The sequence below is a fragment of the Eutrigla gurnardus genome, assembly GCF_963514095.1.
Source record: "Eutrigla gurnardus genome assembly, chromosome: 10".
NCBI lineage: Eukaryota > Metazoa > Chordata > Actinopteri > Perciformes > Triglidae > Eutrigla > Eutrigla gurnardus.
This window is the reverse complement of record NC_139924.1, coordinates 23,994,183-24,017,395: the sequence shown is the minus strand read 5'-3', so window position 1 is coordinate 24,017,395 and position 23,213 is coordinate 23,994,183. Positions and strand designations below refer to the sequence as shown.

Genomic DNA, 23,213 nt, shown 5'->3' with positions numbered 1-23,213 from the left:
TTAACACACAAATAATAACAGCAAAATCTTGTAAAACAACTGTCAGTCATATGTGAAATTCTCAGGCAGCAAGGAAGTAAAAATATGAGAGCAGCTCTGCACAGGACTGAGGTTAGGTATGCTGGAGGGAACGCTGATGTGAAGTGTCCGGCCTATTGTTGGGCCCCAGCGTGAAAGGTCATAGAGCTAGCATGTGACACAGAGCTGATGCAATCTGAATGGACTTGTGGCCAACCAGGGGGAAAGCAGTCCTCTCCTTCTGCTGAGCACCCTGCCCCCGCATTGGCCCTCGTGTCCAGAGAAAGCAAGCTAATAGGCAGCTGAGCTGAAGCAGGCCAGAGCTATTAGAGCTCAGCAGTGAAGCCCGACGCATTCGCTCTAGCTCAAGGCCCTAATTGAGACAGAGAGTTTGGGTCAGTGATCAAGCTGGGGCATGCAGTTTCGCTCTAGAATGAGATTTCTGTCTTGTGGACTTGTGTCTTTTGTGCAGAGGTGAAAGCAAACAGGAACACTCTCTTTGTCCAATAAACTGAACAGTTAAAGGTGGGACTGTGAAGTGTACCTTCCAGCGCTTTCAATGCAAAACTTTGATTAGATGATTATGAACAGGGGGGGGGGGGGGGGGGAGAGAATATCTTGCTGTTAAAATATGAGCCATATCAAAAGATATCAAGATATGAATTACTTTGATATTTAGTATTTCCTGAGGTGGAAGACAAGTAAAGACTGAGATGCATCTATGAATCTGTGTCCTCTGTGCAGTTGAAATCAGATAGCATTTGTGTCGGGGAGATGATTCCTCACTCTTCCTTTCCATATTGGATATTTGAGATGGCAGCTCTGAGGAAATATCCGTAAACCAGCACCTGCATCTCATTTATTAGAGGCTTTATTATGGAAGGCGGCAACATTGAAGAGGGCTTTCCGATCTGTATTCAGTGTGCAGATGGAAGTCTTTATTCTAAGTAATGTACCGTTCACTCACTCCCATTCTGGAAGACTGGCAATCTGAAAGATTTTCAAATTGTTCTATGCTGATGTGCTTTTTTGAGCGAAATGAAAGAATCTGGCCACTCGTGTTCCTGTATGTGATGAACAGGCTGATTTGTAGGCTAGGGAGCATCTCTCCAAGGAGACGCACCTCACTGCTCCTATTTCATAGACTGTATAATGAGATTAGGTGATATCCCTAATCTTTTAAGCTAATAAGCAGTTTTCCAAATGTGAAAAGGTGTGTGCTTTCTCGTCTTGCCCATGACGGTTTTTCCTTGACATTAGTTCTGCGTGCTTCCATCCTTTGAAAGTTACTTATAAACTCATTTATATTAATGTCACATCTACATCTTATTGCAAAAGCTAGAATAGTCCAAAGTTGTGGTGCACTCACTCTATTCATGAATAGCTGCTGTGGACACGGCGCACTTTTTTAGAAGTTGTCTTGGTGGTTCTTGAGGGATTAAAGCTGATAGTTTTATGACCTCAGACTGCCAACATCGATGGTTTTCTGCTGTTTACTGCCTGTGTTGACACATTTCCACAATTTGTTACACCAAGAGCAAAAAAATCGTAACCTCCATAAAGATACCTCCCAATACTTGTAATTACTACTAGAACAGTATATCCTAGATACACATGATGACCTTAAATCTAAGATGCCAGAGCATAAGTCACATTTATGTGCATTTATGCATATCCGATCTGCATTTATGCTTATGATTGATTCTGTGTGGTTTAACAAATCTCATCAAGGCCCAGTACATTTTCCTGTGACAGCACTGTTTGTGATTCTGCAAACACGCAGTTTCAGATGACATGACCCTCTTTGCTTTCTTTGGTTCTCATCAATGCATTTCTTTGTAGGTATGACAGTTACGGCCGCCTGACTAACGTCACTTACCCCACGGGCCGAGTGAGCAGCTACCGCACAGCCGCTGACAGCTCAGTCCGCATCCAGACAGAGGGCTCCAGCAAAGAGGATATCACCATCACCACCAACCTGTCAGCCTCTGGTGCCTTCTACACACTCATGCAGGGTTAGTGTCTTTTACTCTAGCTCACAAATGGTGCATTTTAAAGGAGTCATCACCTGGTTTTATACGTATCCAGCCCCCCTTGGATCGCTTTGGATCAATTCGTAAAACTTATTAGAAAAAAAAAAAAAAAATTTAATCAAACATTGAGCTTGTTCTGACCCTTTTTCGTACCGCGATTTTATCGCGCGAGATTACGCGCGAGGTTTTGACTGGTCCGGATGTGCATTGTATAATATGTAATGAGGCGCGCGTTGATTCGCCGCAGGAAGGACAGAGCCGGGGGGGCTTGCCTGCATGCAGACTCCAAAACATAATGGCGGCGCTTCGGCGATTTCAGGTAGCGGACGGGGCGGGGTTGGGTGGTGAAAGAGGGGTGGGCTTATGCAAGTAGCCGCCACGGTGACGTCACCGTAGGCGCAGAATCAAAATCTCGTGCTTTAGGAATGCACACCCTTGTGTGCTATTCCTGTTCGGAAAAAGAGCAGAAGCGAAAAAACGGCGCCACTTTCAAACTCCAGCCTTTCAGGCAAGTTTCAACTGAGGTCAAACACAGATATGCATGTTTTAACAAGAGAAATTGCGATTTCCAGGTGAAGACTCCTTTAAGGTATTTATTGTCGATGGAAGACCCTTTTGGTCCTGGTGCATATCTATAAAGTTATAAGGTACTGTATAAAGGATCTTCCCACACTGCATTTTGCACAATTTCATTTTGATCTGTATCGATATGTAACTTGTAGATGGGATTCTCAAGTATTTTCATGAGCTTACAGACACATGTTCAAACTAAGACCCTTTGCCTTTGTCTAAGAAGAGGTTTGTGTGATTTTGTGATTCTGGAAGCTTTGTTCTAGGGGCCCATAGGTCCTTGTAGGATGTCCCAAGACAAACTAGTGTCGGGTAAGGGACTAGACAATAAGAGCGTCAGAGATCTTTAAAGGCTGTCACTTTGGGATGGACCCTCTTTGGGCTAGGGATGCCTGGGACACGGGCTTGCACCTTCTTGCGAGGACCGCTATTGTTCCTCCTGGGGGGGGGGGATAATGTGGGCTAACAGTTTTAACTGGGAGTATGTTGTGGTGTATATAAAAACACCAGGACATTGTTTCTGGACAGATACAAAGCTAATTGTTCGGTGCTTTGAGCAGCACAAACAAACATTAAATCCACCTCTATCTTAATGTACTGAGGTGCAGCCAGATGTTTCAGATACAGAGAGCTCATAACCCAGGCAAATAAAACAGAAATATCTGCTTGGCTTTGTCTGCGTTTTAATTCATCAGTTAATTATGCATGTGATTTGGTGGGCTGACCTTTAAACGAAGATGTCTCATTGCTTATTAATTACAGAGCTTAACCCTTGTAGTGTTGTTTTAATAAAATGTCTAGTGCAACTCCCATTTACCAGAATGGAAACATATATTGGCTTTCTGTCACAAACACATAATTCATAAAGCACAATACTGGTGGCCCATATACAAGATCCTCCAGGTTAAGGACACTTAGTGAGGGAGATGCAGACAGAGGGTGGACTGATGTGGCTTATTCCACCTGATTTGTCTCACACTTTGTGACACCCTGCTTTGTACCTGAAGGTGTTCTGGCCCTACAGACTCGCTGCAACGCTGTGCCTGAAACAGGAGACGGCAATCTCTGGTTTCTCACCGTTGCTAAATAGACTGGTCACCTCCGTTGTGACCTTGTCTTAGACATCTGCTGGTGAGAAGAGCGGCGCCAGGAACTCTGCTGTTAATTAATTCACTATTGTCTGCTTTGTAAGCTTGCATCTGGGTGATCACATAACACATGGATGCACTGCCTTCAGGATTCCTTTTTGGCCTTCTGTCTGGTGTTTGTGTCATCTTCTCGGCGAGCTTCAGCACGCCTCAGGGTTGTTAATCACGTTGTCTTTATACAAGGCTAATTACTCGAATTAATTAATAAAGGATGACAAATGCAAGTTTCAAATAAACTTTTTTGTATTTCCAATTATAGTTGCAACTCAAATCAGGTATAGAAATATTTCGAGATAATAAATTGTAACAAATCAATAAAGTTCCAAATACACTTTATGTAAAGCAGGGAAATTAAAATTCACATTATTATTTAATTGCATTTATTAACTGCGGTAATTGTGTTTTTATTCTTCAACAAAAAATGAAATATATATTGTTATTGATAACTGAGAGTACTGAGCCTAATCATTCCAGTCAGGTGTTTCCATTATGTGTTATTTTTTGTATGCAGCCTACAGCCCCCTTAAATGTCAATGCAGATCCCTCCCCTGCTGAACCGAATGCCGGGTGTGTTGACAACGAAGCCAGTTGAATTTCCTGCAGCTTTTAAACACTAACAGAATAAATGTGAACTTCATAAAACAGTTTCAGAACTTGAACTTAACCGCTGCATTTGCAGGAGTATTTTTGAATCCATTTACTTCAATCTAATTAATCAAGTGTGTGATAATTTCAATGTTATGCTACAAAAGAAATTGCCATTTTAAATCCCCCATTTCAGTACCATGGCCAGCGCCTCTCTGCCAGCTGTGCGGGACACTTATTTATAATCTTCAATATTTAATAGAAAATATCTCACACAATGCAATAGCACAACTTTGTCAGCATAAAAGTAAATAAGCTACAGTTTATGACTACTTGTCAGACTGACAAAGCATTCTGCTTTTATGATGGACTTCTGTCCTCTTTTTATGATTTCCTGTTTCAGCCTTCTTTTACCCACATCTCTGCAAACCTCCAGGCATGAAGGAGGCAGCAGCCCTTGGTCCATTTAATATGATGAACACCATACCGTTCAGCGTGGGGACGTGCATCACGTAGCCTAGAGACAGTGTTATTATCTCTACTGTCAGAAAAGCGTGAGGGCTGACAGTGAAAGTTCTGATCTTGATGTTAACACTTTAGACTGTTCTCACATTGCAGGCTTTAGTTGGTATATTTCAACAAAAATGTATATTCTATTGGTGAAGTAGCATTAATCACTACGGGGTATATGGGCATACATTTTTTACCCAATGGGGATACAAAATTATTCAGCGGAGGCGGGGATATATTGACCAGAGGCAAATTTCACCCTGACTGTATGAATGTAAATGGGTAATCTACCCAATTCAGCATTATTTCCAGCTTCATCTGGTCTCGGTGGCCTCCTTTTGGTGGGGTCGGCCCCAGAGGCCTTTGGTCAACCCCTGAAGTGTCTGTATGATGGAGAGAGGTAAGGGCCAGTGCAAGGTCAGCCCTGTCTCTTCTGTCCATTTCTCTCGTCTCAGCAGCGCTGTACATCCTGTGGTACTGTGCAAAAGAAAAAAATAAGGACATTTTTAACCTTACATGTCAACACAAGGAAATGTTCAGTGTATGTTTAGATATTGCTTTTCGGTGAAATTAAGTTAACTAATTAATGTAGGGCTTGACAGGACATTAATTTCCCACTGTCCTTAATGAGAATCATATTAATCCGGATCCCTGGCAGTCTAGTGACAGGAGGAGAGAAGGAGACGTTCTCTGATGAATGTACATTAGATGCTCAGTGGAAGCATTAGTCACTGGTCTGGAGCTGGAACACAGGCTTTCATCACCTAGGGACAGTAAGAGACAGGCTCAGATTTATACCTTATACCCTCGTGTGTGTGTGTGTGTGTGTGTGTGTGTAGCCACAGGCAAGCTAGCAGCTTTGATAGTTTTCATTCCCCCATATCCGCGAGGCTTCTGCAACAGCTGTAAAACTTTACTTTACTGGCGCTGTGAAACCTCTCACTATTGATCTTTGTTGTCACAGACCCAACATTATCACAGGGGTTCAGTTAAATACTGCTGCTGAAGGCTTTCCTTTTGCTGAGCAGCCATTTTAGGTCATTAAGTTTGTGTTTCGCTGAGATGAATATTAGATTTAAGTCCTCTTACATCAGCTGCGAGAAGACTGTCTCTCTTCTTCTAATCCTAAACGTGAGCGTTTCTCTCTCTATATCCCTCTAGATCAAGTTCGGAACAGCTATTTCATTGGTCTGGATGGCTCGCTGCGGCTAGTGTTGGCCAATGGTATGGAGGTGTCCCTGCACACAGAGCCACACTCACTGGCTGGCACAGTCAACCCTACAGTCAGCAAGAGGAACGTGACCCTGGCCATCGACAACGGCCTTAACCTGGTGGAGTGGAGACAGAGGAAGGAGCAAGCTCGGGGCCAGGTCACTGTGTATGGGCGCAGATTAAGGGTAAGTGTGCCACCTTCTTAAGGGGAACTCATGCTCACACAAGGTGACTACTTAAGGATGTTGAAGGCCGCACTCACACTAGACCCAGATACTCATGCCGAAGGTGTAATAGCATCACTGGAAGACTGTTGGTGGGCTACGTTCTTGCTTTTGCTGTTGTTTATCTAGCAATCATCGACGCAAAGCAGAAAATGACTGGTGGTGTAAACTAATATAATCTTATTATTTAGACAAAATAAATGTCTGGGTCTTGAGAACACTTTTGATTAGAAAAGTCTGTAAACGTTTTGTGGTCAAATTCAGAGAGGTACATGACTAACCTTGTAGAGCAGACACAGTTACACACCGAATCACATCAGGTCCTCTTTCATAACGGGATAAACACCCGATGTTTGACCAGAAAACATCTTCAATGAGCCATGATGCAAATGATTATTAACATAGGGAGAATGTATACAAAATGTCTCCTGCTTTCTAAGCTTCTGTTGTTTTTCTTGGCTTTGCACAGCAAATAAAAAACTTTGGTTAAGTTGTCTTCCATGGTCTCGGGGAGGCGACACAGCTAATGGGGAGGTGCCACTTTGTCTGTCATTGGATGTTCATTTAATGGCCCTGTCGTCCCTTTGGAAGTGAAAGCTTCTAATGTATGTTACAGACAATGGCCCCAGGGGTGAGATAGGAAATGGGAGCAGCCTAATGGCAAGAACAGAGGGGATGAACAGAGCTGGAATCATTGAGCGACCTTGAGTGGCATGTCAAGTGATATTACGTGGGTGGCTGGAAGAGTGTGTGGGGGGGGGGGGATCTTTTGTCATGCTAGATCTTTTGTCGCACTAAGAATGAGCGAAGATGACGGAGAGAAGCAAAAGTGTTTGGCTTGTTGCTGTCCGTGTTCCAGTTCGAGCCCCGGACTGCGTTTGTTCCACTGTGGAACTACACTGGCTTGTGTTTGCTGTTTTGTGCTTTTCATGTCTTAAGGCTAAATGGGTCATTGATCGGGCCTCACTCAATTTACCCCTTCCACAACGACACGTGCCACTTGGGCTAGCCCCTCCCAGCCACCGACCACGCTCCTGATTTATGTTGCCACGGCACGGTAGCTCTGTTTCACTCCATAGCAACAACCCTCCTCTCAGATTGAGTAGTTTGTGAAAGTGCAATAATGGGAGAACCCTTGTGGCTGCCACTCCACCATAGCAAGATTCTGCCAACCACCTGAATGTGGAATTAAAAACAGAGACAATGCTGATATCTCTCTCTTAGCATTTTAGTATCTTCTAATAATGTAGGAGAAAATGTAACAGTGTAGGTCTAATGTACTGTAAGAGTCTCTCTTCTTTTTCTACCTTATTTGACAATTTCCTTTTAGAGACATTTCCATTTTGAAATGAGTCCTCTTGAGCAGAAACTGTAACTGTCATTGTAAGAGCTTTTTTCCACGATGTTGAGTCTTTGGTGAAACAGATCCTGGCACAAAGGAGTTTCTCTTTTTCTTATATTATTATCTTATATTATTATTTCCTGTTGGAAGTAATCTCACTATAAACTTTTTGGACAGACAGCAGGCATCTGCTGCCTATAAAAGAGCGTGAAACATCAGCTACCAGTGTTTTAGAAAATGCTGGAGGGATATATCACTTATCTTTAGAATCATGGCAGTTTAACAAAGGACGCTAAATGCTGTAGTAATCTCCCTCCCGTCAGGGCAGTCTGACACATGTCATGACAGTAAGTTAAAGTAAGAGAAGATAAATGTGGACCACCCTGTTCTTATTCCTTGATCCATTCAAGGGAGTCTTGGGGCTCAAATCGCTTGTGCTTGCTTGTGCTTTTTATTGTAAAGTAATCCTCTCAATTAGGTGTCAGTGACATTAATTGCCTCTGGTGTAATTGTCTCTTCACAGATGAGAGACCTAAGCATGCTTTTCTCAATGCTAGATAAAAAAAAAGTTCGGCTTTTCAGCAAGCCCCCTGTGAGCTGCTCTGTAGCTGCGTCTGGCAAGTAGCCAGACGCAGCTTTCTGAGCTAAGATGTTTTTAAGCTTTGCCAAGTTTTTACCCAGCCAAAAGGTAGCACATCTGAAGACAAACTATGTTTATTAAGAAAAAAGGCCTTTCTGACCACATTTTCCCAAATCTTCCAGATGGCGTTTAAAGTAGTACCTGCATCCTAAGACCCTGATTTGATTTTGTGATTCCTCTGTAGCGTCTGCTTATAGAGGCTGCTGACTGAGCAATGTGGTGTGTTGGGGCTGGTGGGTGATCTCTTGGCTGCAGCACAGGAGCTGCTTTCTTGATAAAGCCTGACAGCGGGTTCGTCTCTGTGTTGCCCTGGACGCAGTCTTAAGGATTAGTCAGAGCAGTGTGTTTCTGCTCTGATCACAGTGAAGCCAAGGGTCACCATGTGCAGTCTCAAACGTTCAGAGGAGGGTAACACAAATGTGGTGTGTCATAAGCACACGGGTGAAGAACGCACTTTTGTCTCCTCGCTTTCCAATTTTTGGAGATGGCTAAATAAAATGAGAGTCATCTGCGCCTGGTAATTCCTTTCAGTAAGCAGTGAAAATGAATTTAATGATCAATGTGGCTCTAATGTTTCTTGCATGAATAGGCATTCTTCCACTTAGACTCCACCGAATTTTTGCACAAACAAAGAAATATGGTAATTCTTATAATTTCATCACTTCAATAGCTCCTGCAGTCCTGAGATACAGCCCCACTGCTGTAATTAAAGGCTGTGAAAAGAAGAATATAAATAATCACTTTGTGATTAAAGCTCTCCTCGTAAGGTTCCACCTCAGAAAAGCAGTGTGCACCAATTCCTCTCAATCATTTCAAACTTCCAAGCTGTTTATTTCCTCTTGACGGAGCTGCTGTGGTCATACTAAATGTTTTTAACTCCCTGCTTTCTTCTCCTGTAGGTTCATAACAGGAACTTGCTGTCATTGGACTTTGATCGAATCACCAGGACTGAAAAGGTCTACGATGACCACAGGAAGTTTACATTACGGATCCACTATGACCATGCCGGGCGGCCCACCCTGTGGGCTCCAAGCAGTCGCCTGAATGGTGTCAATGTCACCTATTCTCCTGGAGGGCATGTCGCAGGTATCCAAAGAGGAACCATGTCCGTACGCATGGAGTATGACCAGAATGGCAGAATCTCCTCCCAGATATTTGCTGATGGTAAATCGTGGAGCTACACTTACCTTGAGAAGGTATGAATTGTTGCCGCAAATATAATAAAATGCTTTAGATAAAAGGGTGGGCACATGTTATACCGATAAATCCTGGAAGTGTGTCTGTGTAAGAACCTTGACGGGAGATTTTCGACTGGAGTTAAAAGTTAACTTGTAATACTCCAGCAGTGTTTGTGCTGCATTATCAGTCTCCAGCACAGATATCAGCAGAAATGTAATTAAAACCCGTCTGGCGCATGGCAGACGTTATACTTTGTTACCACAGTCTGACAGCAAAGTTCAACCTGAAATAGCTCTGATGAGAAGAACAGAGTGAAATGTCACTTTCTCCTCACTAATTGAGGGAAAGATTGTTGGGGAGAGGGTGAAGAGCTGTAGTTCTTCAGTTTAGACAGGTAATATGAAAATGGCAGCCTTTCTAATAGTCTACAGTCAGTTTTTCAGCAACCTCGAAGTACTGAGATGCTGGCAGCCTGTTGTGACAGCCTCTGAACTGATTTAAAACACCATTTATTGGTCCAAGAAAGGCTCAAATGGAAATTACAATTGCCAAACCTCTTGTTTGTAAAATCGTCTTTTAAGGAAATCTTAATGTCAGAGGAATATCAACACCACGTGTTCTTTAGTGCTACGCCAGCCCAGTGTCTTGTACACCCCAACCTACACTTAGTGACTGTACACACTATTTGGCTAATGTCAGGATAAGATTCAAAGTAGCATTTTTGTTCTGTTTGTTTTATGTAATTTATATTATATATCATTTTTATATTCATAAATGTTTGTTATTCTAATTACCGAAGCTAGATATAAAGTAATATTGTTTCTAAATCACATCCTATTTTTAGTTAAATCCTGTCTTTTTCTCTGTTTTGATACTGTGTCTGTGTATATCCAAAGAGCAAATCTATGAAATATATTCAAATATAATGACTGTATTTAAATCACACTGACTATTTCCATCTCTCTTTACAGTCGATGGTACTGCTGCTGTACAGCCAGAGGCAGTATATCTTTGAATTTGACAAAAACGACCGACTATCCTCTGTTACAATGCCCAACGTGGCTCGGCAGACCCTAGAGACCTCCCGCTCCATTGGCTACTACAGAAACACCTACCGGCCCCCTGAAGGTAACGCTTCAGTGCTCCAGGACTACAGTGAGGAGGGTCAGTTACTGCAGACCACCTACCTGGGCACAGGCCGCAGGGTCATCTACAAATACGGCAAGCTTGCCAAGCTGCTGGAGATCCTCTACGACACCACACGCATCGGCTTCTCCTACGACGAGGTGGCAGGCATGCTGAAGACCGTCAACCTGCAGAGCGAGGGCTTTACCTGCACCATTCGTTACCGGCAGATCGGCCCACTGATTGACAGACAGATTTTCCGGTTCAGCGAAGAGGGCATGGTCAACGCCAGATTCGACTACGTCTACGACAACAGCTTCCGCGTCACTAGCATGCAGGCTGTCATCAATGAAACGCCGCTGCCGATTGACTTGTATCGCTATGACGATGTGTCCGGCAAAACGGAACAGTTTGGCAAATTTGGAGTCATCTATTATGACATTAATCAAATTATCACCACAGCAGTGATGACCCACACCAAACACTTTGATGCCTACGGCCGGGTGAAGGAGGTCCAATATGAGATCTTTCGCTCGCTCATGTACTGGATGATGGTGCAATATGACAACATGGGTCGAGTGGTGGCCAAGGAGCTAAAGGTCGGGCCTTATGCCAACACCACACGCTACACGTACGAATATGACGTCGATGGTCAACTCCAGGTGGTCTCCATCAATGACAAGCCTCTGTGGAGGTACAGCTACGACCTCAACGGCAACTTGCACCTTCTCAGTCCCGGAAACAGCGCACGCCTGACGCCGCTCCGCTATGATATCAGAGACCGCATTACTCGCTTGGGAGACGCCCAGTACAGAATGGACGAGGACGGTTTCCTCAAGCAGCGAGGGAACGACTACTTTGAGTACAACTCAGCAGGCCTGCTGGTCAAGGTGTACAACAAAGCGAGCGGTTGGAACATCAGATACCGTTATGACGGCCTGGGCAGGAGGGTGTCCAGCAGAAGCAGCATGGGCCACCACCTGCAGTTCTTCTATGCTGACTTATCTAGCCCCACTCGAGTCACCCACATGTACAATCACTCCAGCTCGGAAATCACATCGCTGTACTATGACTTACAGGGACACTTGTTCGCCATGGAGCTGAGCAGCGGGGATGAATTTTATGTGGCCTGTGATAACATAGGTACCCCTCTGGCTGTGTTCAGTGGCTCAGGACTCATGATCAAGCAGATTCTCCATACAGCGTTCGGAGAGGTTTACCTCGACACTAACCCCAGCTTCCAGCTCATAATCGGCTACCAAGGAGGTCTGTATGAGCCTCTCAGTAGACTGGTCCACATGGGCAGACGGGACTACGATGTCCTCGCTGGCCGCTGGACAACGCCTAACCACGATGTCTGGAAACGTCTCAACAGCAACCACATTACGCCGTTCAACTTGTACATGTTCAAGAATAACAATCCTCTCAGCAACAACCAAGAGATCAAGTGCTACATGACAGGTACGCTAATTTAACAGACTTATGTTTTACAGAGATGAGACGACCCATTAACCCTTCTTTGCAGAAGATTGGATTACAGTGGTAACTCAGTAGTCATAGCAAAGAAATATATATTTCACATTATCAAAACATTCATAGAGACTTATAAAACCACAGCTGACATCCTCTGAAAGCTGTAAACTTGTCAAGACAATATTTCCATCCTTTAGGCGGTGTGTTTTTGTCACTCAAGACAAGATTGTCTGTACATTAAAGTAACCAGAAAGCATTCAAACTAATTATTTGAATTGTTTACAGGTATGTAATTGTGTATGGATAGCAGTTGACAGATGTTCAGTGAATTAGAGCAATCGATGATGCATAAAACATTTTATGGTGTTAAAATCCCGTGTGAGGGGGAGGTAATCCTCATTCCTGAGTTCGGCAAACAATACTCACGTTATTGTTTTTTGAGGGGAATTTTTTTTGTGAAATTCGGTGTGTTTTTATTCAAAACAACAAGCCACAAATGGAAGAACAGAGCCTGCCAAAATTAAATTGAAAAGCAGTGTCCTAGAGAGGCTGTTAAGAGCTTCCTCACAGGGACACAGAGGTTGTTTTTTCTGCTCTTTGTGAGTGTGTGTGTGTGTGTGTGTGTGTGTGTGTGTGTGTGTGTGTGTGTGTGTGTGTGTGCGTGTGCGCGTGCCCGTGCCCAGTGGCTATTGTTTTGAAAGTGCTCAAAGTAAGCCATGCTGTACGGCAAAGCCCCCTCTGTTGTTGAACACTCAGGTCCCTTCCCAGAAATATCACATCGTTTTGTGTTGCTTTGTGGTAGGGGCGAGGTAAATGGCAGTGAAAGCACCCCAGTGGAGAAGAAGAACACAATGGATCCATAGAAACCTTAGCCAGGGCTGGTTGTATCAACCTCTTTGGCTGGAAGGAAAACAACATTGTTAAGGATACTCTGTGAATACTCTCGGGTTAAACCAATCGGCTTCAGCCAGATCTCATTCACAAATAGGAGATTTAATTCTCTATGTTCATTCTGCATTACATTTACTCAATAATACGTATGTTGGCTATCAAATAATGATTTTTTTTAACCTTTTATCCTTCATTCATTTACCAATAGACAGTACCATGGAAAAATAGTACATGTTTGTCCAGGTGGAGTCTCGGCTTATACCTCCGTTTAGCCGTCTACCAAACAGAAAGTTCAGCTTCAGTCCAACGTTAGGAGCTGAATGGCATTTGAATGCTAAGCAGACTGTTAGATATACTGTAGTGGGTCTCCTTTAGATGTGATTGATGAAGCTGACATTTCCATTCCTTAATTATTGGGGTCCTTTGATTGTCCTGAAACATATTCTTATATAAAAAAAGCTTTGTGAGGTTCCACAATGTGGCTGTACCAACTTGCCCCCCAAATGTCTCAGCAAGGATTTTGTTCTCCATAACAAACACGTTGAAAGGGCCAAGAAATGAAAGGCTCAGATTTAACAGGCTTTAAATCCTTCCTTCCCTTCTGTCATCTCTCTAGCCTTCTCTGTGATATTCAGAAATAATGACAACTTATCACGGGATGGCAGCAGCACGTACTGTATAACCACAGCACTGGTGGCTGCTATTAAAGAAACCACATTATCATGATTGCAAGGATTTGAATCTCAGACACGTCACTTTCCTCAGCGTCTCATTACAAAAAAAAGATGATTGCAGAAGAAGCCGCTGAGTCTTTGAAATGTCTCATGTTGAGGTCCGGACAGCTTTGAAATGCCATGAAATTACAATATATAATTATCAGCAGAGCAGACACTCTCAGATGTCACTTGGCGTTTTTAGGACCCAGCTGTGTGTCATTAGCGTGGCACCTGCAGGAGTGGACATGAATCATTGCCACCATCTCAAGGGTTTATTATAGCTTGTCCACGTCCATAAACAAATCAAGTGCTCAGACCGTATGATGAGTATTTCAAGGGGACAGCCACTTGACCGCAGAATGCCAACTGTTCAATTCCTGGTGATTTTTTTATGGTTTCTCTGGAAACAGAAATTATTATGTCCATTGAGACATTATGGACTCAATGTAAATTATCATTTTGATGGTTTTTTCCCCCTCCTCTGCAGATGTGAACAGCTGGTTGGTGACCTTTGGCTTCCAACTGTATAACGTCATCCCTGGCTATCGCAAACCGAGCACAGAGGCCATGGAGCCATCCTACGAGTTAGTCCGCACCCAGGTCAAGACACAGGAGTGGGATAGCACCAAGGTAAAGCAGCCATTCTGTCATATCCCCCCTTTCACCTTACCAAGATCACCTTCTTCAACTCTGCTCCTGTCCTTTCCAACATCGTTAGCAAATAGACATGCTCTGCTTAGCCACACACTCCCAGAGGAGCTGCCAGCTATCTGGCCAAAACAGGTCCCTGCCCCTAGTCCCCATCTTGGGGGAATGGGGTCAGCCTAAACAGCCCTTGTAATTGTCCTGCCATTAGGGAAATCCACTCTCCATTCCCTCCACCAGTGGTCATTGATTTCATCTCAGTCTTACATTGTCAGCCAAGGTCTGAAAAGTAGTAGACATGCTCTAATTCCCGCGTTTATCAGCCCTTTTAAGTTGCTCCAACTCGCCTGAATTATTGAAGAGGCCACTGTTGTGTTGGGTTCGGTTACAGCGAGATGAGTGCATGCCACCCGTCAGGAGGCCTGACTCATGCTGAGTGACACTCTGACTGCTACCTTGACACAATGTACATCTGTAAGCCTTAAAGCTACTGGGATGACTCAATACGGGGTTATCTAAATCTGTGACCTCCGATCTCCTCATCCAACCACAATAAGCAGACACACCAACACACGGGCAGAAAGCACTGACGCTGCTGGAATTCTATCTGTTCAATTCAATTTTATTTTATTTATAGTGTCATATCACAACAGAAGTCATCTCAGGAACCTTAACACATTGAGCAGGACTAGAATACGCTCAAGATTTCCAGGGGCAATCTACTATTTGACTTTGATTTCAAATAATTAAGAACTTGAAAAACAAAATTAAATACAGACAGGTACCTAATGTTTTCAATTTTATATCCTCAACAATTTAGTTTGTTTCTGCCTGTGACATTGGCCATACGCAGGGACGTCACTAGGATTTAAAGAGAGGGGGGGCTTAGCCCCCAGGAGAAGCATACAAAATCTTGCATCTTTTTAGAACTTTATTAGAACAACACAACAACCAGTGAAGAAGTCAAGCTAGTAACAAGTTAAAAGCAACAGACATTGTCTTCTTCCATTCTCTTCTGTTGAACAATCTTACTGTAACGTTAACGTTTAGACACATTAAAGCCGCGTGCTTAGAACAGGCCCTGATTATGACAATGTGTCTTAAAGTGATACCGTATCTAATTCCTCTCTCCTTTAGATAAGCTGCAGGTCTAAAGAATGTTATTTAATTACACCAATTACTGTCCTGTAGATTGGTTCAATCAGAGTGTGATTTTGCTCATTTTCCTGTCATGAAGTATAAAGTAGAATAAACAAAGACTGATTTTAAAGGTCGCAGTGAAATCTGACAACATAAATATGAACTTTACCTCTGTGTTTTGTAGGTATTTATTCTGTATTTGTTCCAGCAAAATGAGGATACAGTGTCAATAAAAAAAAAATCAAAGACAAATAGGCTTTACAGAAATGCTTCTTTCTAAAGTATATTATTTCTACAGACTATGATGCTATAATCCTAAAACTCTATGTATACCCTTTAATCAGTGTGAGATTATTCTGAAAATAAAGACTAAATAAATAAATAAAAAGCCAAATTATTTATTATTTTATAAGGGTTTTTGTATTATAATATAATACTTAAGTTTTGTTGACCAAAATAGCATACGAATATGACCTTGAATGTTCTTCATGCATTTACAGTCATGAAAGGTGTTTCAGCGTCACCCGAAACACTCCAGCATGCTTTCATTTTACAGGTCATATATGAAGTGTAAAAAACATAGTGATAGAAATCCCAGCTATGTGTACATCTAACATGATGGAGGGTCCTTGTTAAAGCCCCCTGGAAATGGCTCATTCTTGCTGCTTGTGCCTGACACTCTGGAAATCACTCACTGGAAATCTCTTAACTCCTCGGAGGTACCAATCCACAAAAGGAGCTGCAATCGAGGAAGTCTCTTAGTGACTCCAAAGGCAGCCATCTGTTTTTATTTTTAAAATACTGTACAGCAGATATGATTGAGTAGTGTTGGAGATTAAAACAAAGTCACAAAACACTATTTTTTCAGACAAAAAGTTGCAATTCTCACTAAATCAGACATCATCTCAGACCTCACAGTTTTCAAATACCCAGAAAGCAATTTTAGCCTTTTTTTTTTAAATGACCAAAAATGTATAATTGCTAGGGAAACACTCTCTGTATGATGGATCAGATTGTGTTTTTTCCTTGGAAACACTCTTGATAGAAGGACTAAAATTAAATGAATCTTATGTTGGCTTCACTCAGAAGAAGTAGGTCCATCTGAGTAATAATAACATTAAAAGCTATTTGTTCTTCTACAAACCCAGCCTTTCAAGTATATATTCAAGAATACCCATGATAGACCGTAAATCACGTAACCGGGGCTTTAAATAGCAGCGTTAGCCTAGATTTGGAGCTTTTACTCATGTTTGTGAGAGAGCTCTTCCTTCAGCACAACTCTGGAGTATGTGCTGTAAATTATATGGAAGGAAAGATTTTTACCCCATGTATGAGCCGAGGCATCATATTCTTATCTAGAAATCCTGCTTGTGATCTGAGCTGCTAAACGCCATGTTGATCCTCACTGCAGATGGCCAGACCAGCCTAATTAAATGTAGCGTTCTTTGAAGCAGGGAGATAGCTTTAAAACCACACATACTGGTCCATCCCGTACAATTGGCATGCCTACCTTTCTATCTCTTTTCAGTTGAGCCCCTATTTCGCCATGCTGCACGGATTGAAAAATGCCGTGAGGGGCCAGACATGAGATGTGTGCTGCACACGGCTTGATCTCTCATCCTGGGTGGTGCTGGAGGCTGATTGCACACCATGCTATGTGAATGATGGCTCTCTGGGAGTATCCCAGGAGGCTGTTTCAGTAAAGTGGAGGACACTGCCCCCTTTTTTTTCCCCCCCTCACCAGCTGACTCGGTCACACGGTTAGAACAGTAAACAAACATGGAGTGGCATAGTGTGAAGTGTCCCCCCAGGCCACCTCTCCTCAGGGGTCCAACAGCACAGCTGCCCCCCACCTCCCACGCGCCCTCGTATGTTTCCTCTTCAAGCGGGATCTGATGCCGTGTCATGTCAAAGAGTGGGCCGGTCACTGCAGCCGGCTCCACAGTCCTCAGCCCCACCCAATCTCGCAGCCTGTAGCCCCCCTCGAACCGTGAGATAGAATTAGAAACTGTCAGGAGGACTTTGGATGTGACTGGTTGACTCCTCGGGACGCTTCTTATCTTGGGCGGTGGCTGGAAGGGCGCAGTGTTTGAGAGCCTTTTTGTTGCTCCGCTGATGCGTTCAGGCGACCGTCTTATTGTGTGTTGGCCAGCTTCCATTTCATATCCCTCTCCTCATTTCAACATCTCTCTTTCTTCCTAAGGACTATCTCTTGTCAAGTAGTATTAGGACAAAGTATTAATTTTGGCTCTAAGGAATGTGGATTCTATATAAAGCGTTGATCCCTAAAGGAATGATATATATACACACACACACTAGTTACACACTAGTTACCAACCAATTCCTGTTTCATATTTGGCACAGCAGAGCTGTCAGAAGACCCTAATTTCACCCTTTTTCAAAATATCATGCCTGTCACAAATGATCAGAGAGATTTGCATTTGCTGACAAACACCTCTGCCCCTACCTTGACTGTGTGTGATACATTCACAGCTTCAAAGCACAGTGGGATTGTCATTGATAATTGTATGTGAAGCAATAGCATCATTATTTATATACATAACGCATTAAGCTGTTTAATCAAATACGAATGTGCGATCAACAGGATATTTTCCATAACACTTGAAATGTTTTATTTACACACCTTTCAATTTATTGTTGAAGGAATTTGAAGATGCAACTGGCTTTGTAATTCTAGACCAAGACATAGGACCTCCGCAAAGTAATTTTTGGTAAAACTTTGATAAAGTGGTTCTTCAGAAAATCTTGTTTCAGTTTTGGATGCTTCTGGTTTTTGTGTAATCATTTTTATTTTACAAAAAGTAGAGATTGGGCTATCTAGTTTCACAATACGAGCATGTTTTGTCCTTGGTTAGGTTAAGCTTCCAGACAAATGTATTATTAACAGCGTGGTTGTTTTAAGAGAAAGTGGTATCTTCCTATCCCTAGCTCATACTATATTTAGTCATTGCTTGAAATGTTTGAAGTGTTAATGAAGCAGTGTGAATCTCAGCTTTTGCAAAACGCGAAATCTGAACCCAGACGGTGCTGCTTTGTCCCCATTCATTCTCTGATAAAAGTTACAGGCCAAAGTGTGAAGGATTCAGAAGTTATTGAGTGGCATCATGTAAATCTATCTCTTGCTGAGAGAACAAACAGGAATGTATATTTCACTGTCGATGTGGATGCTGCTGTGTGACTAAACAGCACTGTCTTATTTTGCAGTCCTTACTGGGCGTTCAGTGTGAAGTTCAGAGGCAGCTGAAGGCCTTTGTGAAGCTGGAACGTTTTGGCCAGATCTACAGAGCCAAAAGTGCTGGATGTCCTCAAACGGAGGACAAGAAGATCTTTGCCTCCGGTGGTTCCATCTTCGGCAAGGGGGTGAAATTCGCCATCCGAGATGGTCGCGTCAGCACTGACATCGTCAGCTTAGCCAATGAGGATGGGCGCCGCATGGCTGCAGTGCTGAACGACGCATTCTACCTTGAAGACCTCCACTTCACTATCGCCGGAATGGACACCCACTATTTCGTCAAACTGGGCTCAGTGGAGGGAGACCTGTCCCTCATTGGCATGACGGTGGGTCGGCGCACTCTAGAGACCGGCGTCAATGTGACGGTGTCTCAGGTTAACACTGTGCTTAACGGCAGGACTAGGCGCATCACTGACATCCAGCTACAATATGGCGCACTGTGTTTGAATACGCGTTACGGCAGCAGTGTGGATGAGGAGAAGGCCCGCGTGTTGGAGCTGGCCCGGCAGAGATCTGTCGTCCAGGCTTGGGCCCGGGAGCGTCAGAGACTGAGGGACGGAGAGGAGGGCTCGCGAACCTGGACTGAGGGAGAGAAGCAGCAGCTCCTGGGCTCAGGGAAGGTGCAGGGCTACGAGGGATACTACGTGGTTTCCGTTGACCAGTACCCTGAGCTGGCTGACAGTGTGAACAACATTCATTTCATGAGACAGAGCGAAATGGGCCGAAGGTGACATGAACACGAGGCTCTGGAGTTACAGACTCAGATGTAGGACATGGGACTTCTTGCCAAAGACAGTTGTGTACATGACCACTTTTTTTTTTCCTTTGACTGTGCTCAACATGGTTTTTAATATACTGTAAAAAAAACGAAAAAAAAGAGTAAAAAAAAACAAAACATGGTTGCAATCAGTTGCACTGTATTAATAGAAGAGTGCCCTTCTCCTTTTGAAGATTCTTTAACAGTCTTTGCCCTCCAAGTGCGGCTGCTAGAGGATGAAAATTTGCGATGTCTGTGACTTATTTTTGTGACTCCATTTCCTCATCCCTGTTGGTGATTCTGTTCAAAGAAATCCAAGAGGAATACTGGTAATGCATTATGTTCACTGGCTCACTCTGCTGCCAGACTTGCAGATTGTTATTCACAAGCTTGCTCCATTCTGCCTTTTCTGCGCCTCAGCCAAGGAGATTCCTTCTCTTTTAATCACTTCTTTTTTATACTTGAAACCTTCATAGCCCCGGTCATCCATAAATAATGAGAGATTTCTGTTGGCGGTAGAACCCTTCATCAAAACTCCAGCTGAACTTGTCAAAGCACCTTCATTTGTGTGATGTGATTTTTTTTTTTAAGAGGAGGATTGATACTCATCTGTGGTCTTAGCTCGGAAGGCTTCAGTGCACCCTGACTGTGCATGTTGATGGCCTTCTTTATGAACTACAAATGCAAAACTGCTTAATCAAGCTTCTATTTTATGGTAAAGCCAACAAAGGGATATGAGGTCACTTTTTTAATTTTGTGTGTATTTTATTTTTTAAGTGGAATTATTTTCCATGGAAAAAAGGAAAACATAAATTGTTCTCTGCTACCTTTTTATTTGACTGTGGTCAAACAACTTGATTATGAAAATAGTGAAGAGCCAACCCTGTAAGAAAATACTGTGGAATTAATGTCTGTATTAAACAACAAAAAGGTATTTTACAGGAATGGCTTTGAATTACATTTTAGTTTTGTTTTATAAATAGCTATATGAATTAACAGTATAACAAATGTGGATTTAAAAAATGTGAACTATTGTCCCTTTTATTGTTAATTGTTGTACTTGAACAATACTTAAGGGTGTTTCAACACATGGAATAAACTATGAAAGGTGGTTAAGTTAAATCAATTACTGTGTTTTTCATTAGACCGACTACGTTTTACTGATCTCGATTGCATATGAACGCAGTGTTTGTTTATCACTTGGTATTCAGTGTTCCTCACCACAATATCCAATGAAATAAAGCTTGGGATAAAAATGTTTTTCAAAAGTGATACTACAAATGTGGTTAAAGAAACCCATTCTCATCAGTGATTCATACATTAACATACTGGCTGCTGAGATAGATAGGCTTCGCATTGTGTTGTGGGTGAGATGAAAGATACAAATTGCCTTTGCCCTAAGGGCTGCCCGCAGGTCAGCATCGAAAGTGCTTTCATTCTCCGGAATAGGGCTCCACTCGGTCCCATGGCTGGCTGAAATGCATTAGACCTCCAGGTGTACTAGTTCCCGTTTACAGACTAAAGGTTGTCTATACATGCCAACCTTGGAAATTACCCACATGGACATATTCTAGCTCCCATATGTCCATGTCCTCCTCAGTGGAGACTGCAAAGGACAAATTCTGCCCATTTGAAAATGTCATTATGTGAAAACTCAAGAGGAATCGAGACTATTTTGGAACTGATGACAGTGACTTCTGGTACCTTTTGAACTATGCCAAACCACTGCACACTCTTGACTTTATCATTTGTCCATCAAAAGATGAACTTGTTTGTGTGTGTAGGGTTGGTGGGAGCATGACTGAGTGTCTCAATCTGTACAAATGTTAAAGCAAACTCTACGTGTTTATTTTTCTCTGCTGCTGGTTGATTTTGGTGAAGTTTTGTTTTTCAAAAAGAAATATGTATGTTCAACATTATATGAATGAAGGATATTTGCATTGTGGAAATATTGCACTGAGAACTGTTGGGTCATAAGACTGTATCTTTTTCTAAAGTTTTGGACTCATTTTGAGATTTGGTTTGTTCTCAACACTGTGTTTTTAGCGCTTCTCTTTGACCATGTAAATATGAAGACATCCAAGTAAGCTGTAAATAAAATGCAAATGTAGATACCTCTTAGAGCTACACCAGTGACCCTGTGTAGTCTTAAGGTAGAAAAAAATAAAGGGAATATTTTGTGTTTATTTTTGGTGTTTTGTTATATATATATACTGTATATTCTATATTATCCAAAAAACATATTGCTTATTGCTTCATCTCAAACTGAGATATATCATTAGATAGAGTACCTTATAGTCACCTACCGCACTTGATTGTGTATATTTTAATGTCGATATTACACAGCTTCGAAATTCCAGACAGATTTCACCATTTTTCTGCACATTTAGTATCTTATATAAAGATTAATTCTCACCCTACAACACATGCGCCTTTAATGAGGCTAATTTGATGCAATGTGATGAATATTGCACCATGTGCATTTATTAAGTTATACAAGCAATACCACCTGTTAAGACCTCAAAATCATCAATTCAGTTCTCACGTAGAGCTAACATATGGCGACATCGCCAGCAAATGAAATGCAGACTATTAATAATGCCATCTCTCCAGTAAATGTACGTCACTGTCATAAGGCGAGGGAGCCTCAGGGGATGCTGTGCAAAAACTTGACTATTAATTAATCTGTCAAAGTCGAGGACCGATCGTTTGATGTTACAAAAGCCACAAGGAGACTGTATGTTTTTAAACTTGATAACTTTGTTGAAACAAGTGGTGCTCGGGGGCTAATCCTGTTAGCAGGCGGGATGTCTCGGGAGTCAGCTGCCAGCATGTGTTGGCGGTAAGGGAAGCTGGAACATTTACACTCACTGTGGACAGAGCGGAGCGCCGTGCCCAGAAGAAAGCGTGATGGCCTGTTTTACCTAAGCAGACAGTCCTCTTATTTGTTCTTCTCCTCTACTGCTGATGTATGACAGACATGATCGTAGAAACTGATCACACCCTAATATTTGCTGTTTGACTACACAGTTTTTTTTTTGCAAAGTAAATTTCAAATAGGTGGCTCTTGTCTTCCTGGAGACAGCCTGAGCCTTGAGCCTCACATGCCTCCAGTAAAGAGGATTTCTTTACAGGGAACAGGAAGTCCTGCAAGGAGGGAACGCAAGAATTCTGCTGCTGAGAGGTAAATTGTCCTTTAGTCTGGAGGACTGGTTGGTAGCGTCATAATTACAATAACTAGACACAAAGAAGTTACCAAATGAATATGGTTCTAATGACTGGATAAATACTAAATCAACATGTATAACACTGCATTATGTTTCCTTTTTGTCTTAAGAACCACCTGTCCTGTGATGCTGCCAGTTCAGCACATAACACTGTGCTCCATCACTGATTGGCTGAAATGAGGGTGATGAAAATGGTATGTGCCAGAAAGCTTTTGTTTTTTTAAAGTAATGACTGAATGGTATTGATGAACGACCTTTTTAAAAACTCACAAATTTGCCGTTGTCATTTGTGCTGTGAGGTAGTGGAAATCTTTCTAATTTCACTTTACATCGATTAAAGCAACACATCATGATGTTCCGTGAATAACAAGTGATCTTTTAATCCTAATGCATTTCAACACGCAAAACAGACCAGACTCTGTTTTGAAATGGGCAAAGAAAATATATTCATGTCACATGAAGCAGACAAAATTAAAGGGAAAAAAATGCAACCTTTGTTTTTCTGTGTTGCTGTTGTGCTTGTCT

The 23,213-nt window shown here is 42.4% G+C and overlaps 1 protein-coding gene across 11 annotated transcripts in view; it reads left to right on the top strand.

Annotated features, from left to right (window-relative positions):
- Positions 1 to 21,648, top strand: part of tenm4 (teneurin transmembrane protein 4) — a 141,773-nt gene extending 120,125 nt beyond the window's left edge. For all 11 annotated transcript variants that reach the window (XM_084019517.1, XM_084019515.1, XM_084019516.1 and 8 more), the window contains 6 exons: positions 1,861 to 2,033; positions 6,026 to 6,261; positions 9,182 to 9,478; positions 10,433 to 12,047; positions 14,154 to 14,296; positions 18,677 to 21,648. In XM_084019517.1, coding sequence (XP_083875643.1) covers positions 1,861 to 2,033; positions 6,026 to 6,261; positions 9,182 to 9,478; positions 10,433 to 12,047; positions 14,154 to 14,296; positions 18,677 to 19,435 — 3,223 coding nt within the window. In that variant the 3' untranslated portion in view covers positions 19,436 to 21,648. The remainder of the gene's footprint in view (positions 1 to 1,860; positions 2,034 to 6,025; positions 6,262 to 9,181; positions 9,479 to 10,432; positions 12,048 to 14,153; positions 14,297 to 18,676) is intronic.
- The last annotated feature ends 1,565 nt before the right edge of the window (positions 21,649 to 23,213 follow it).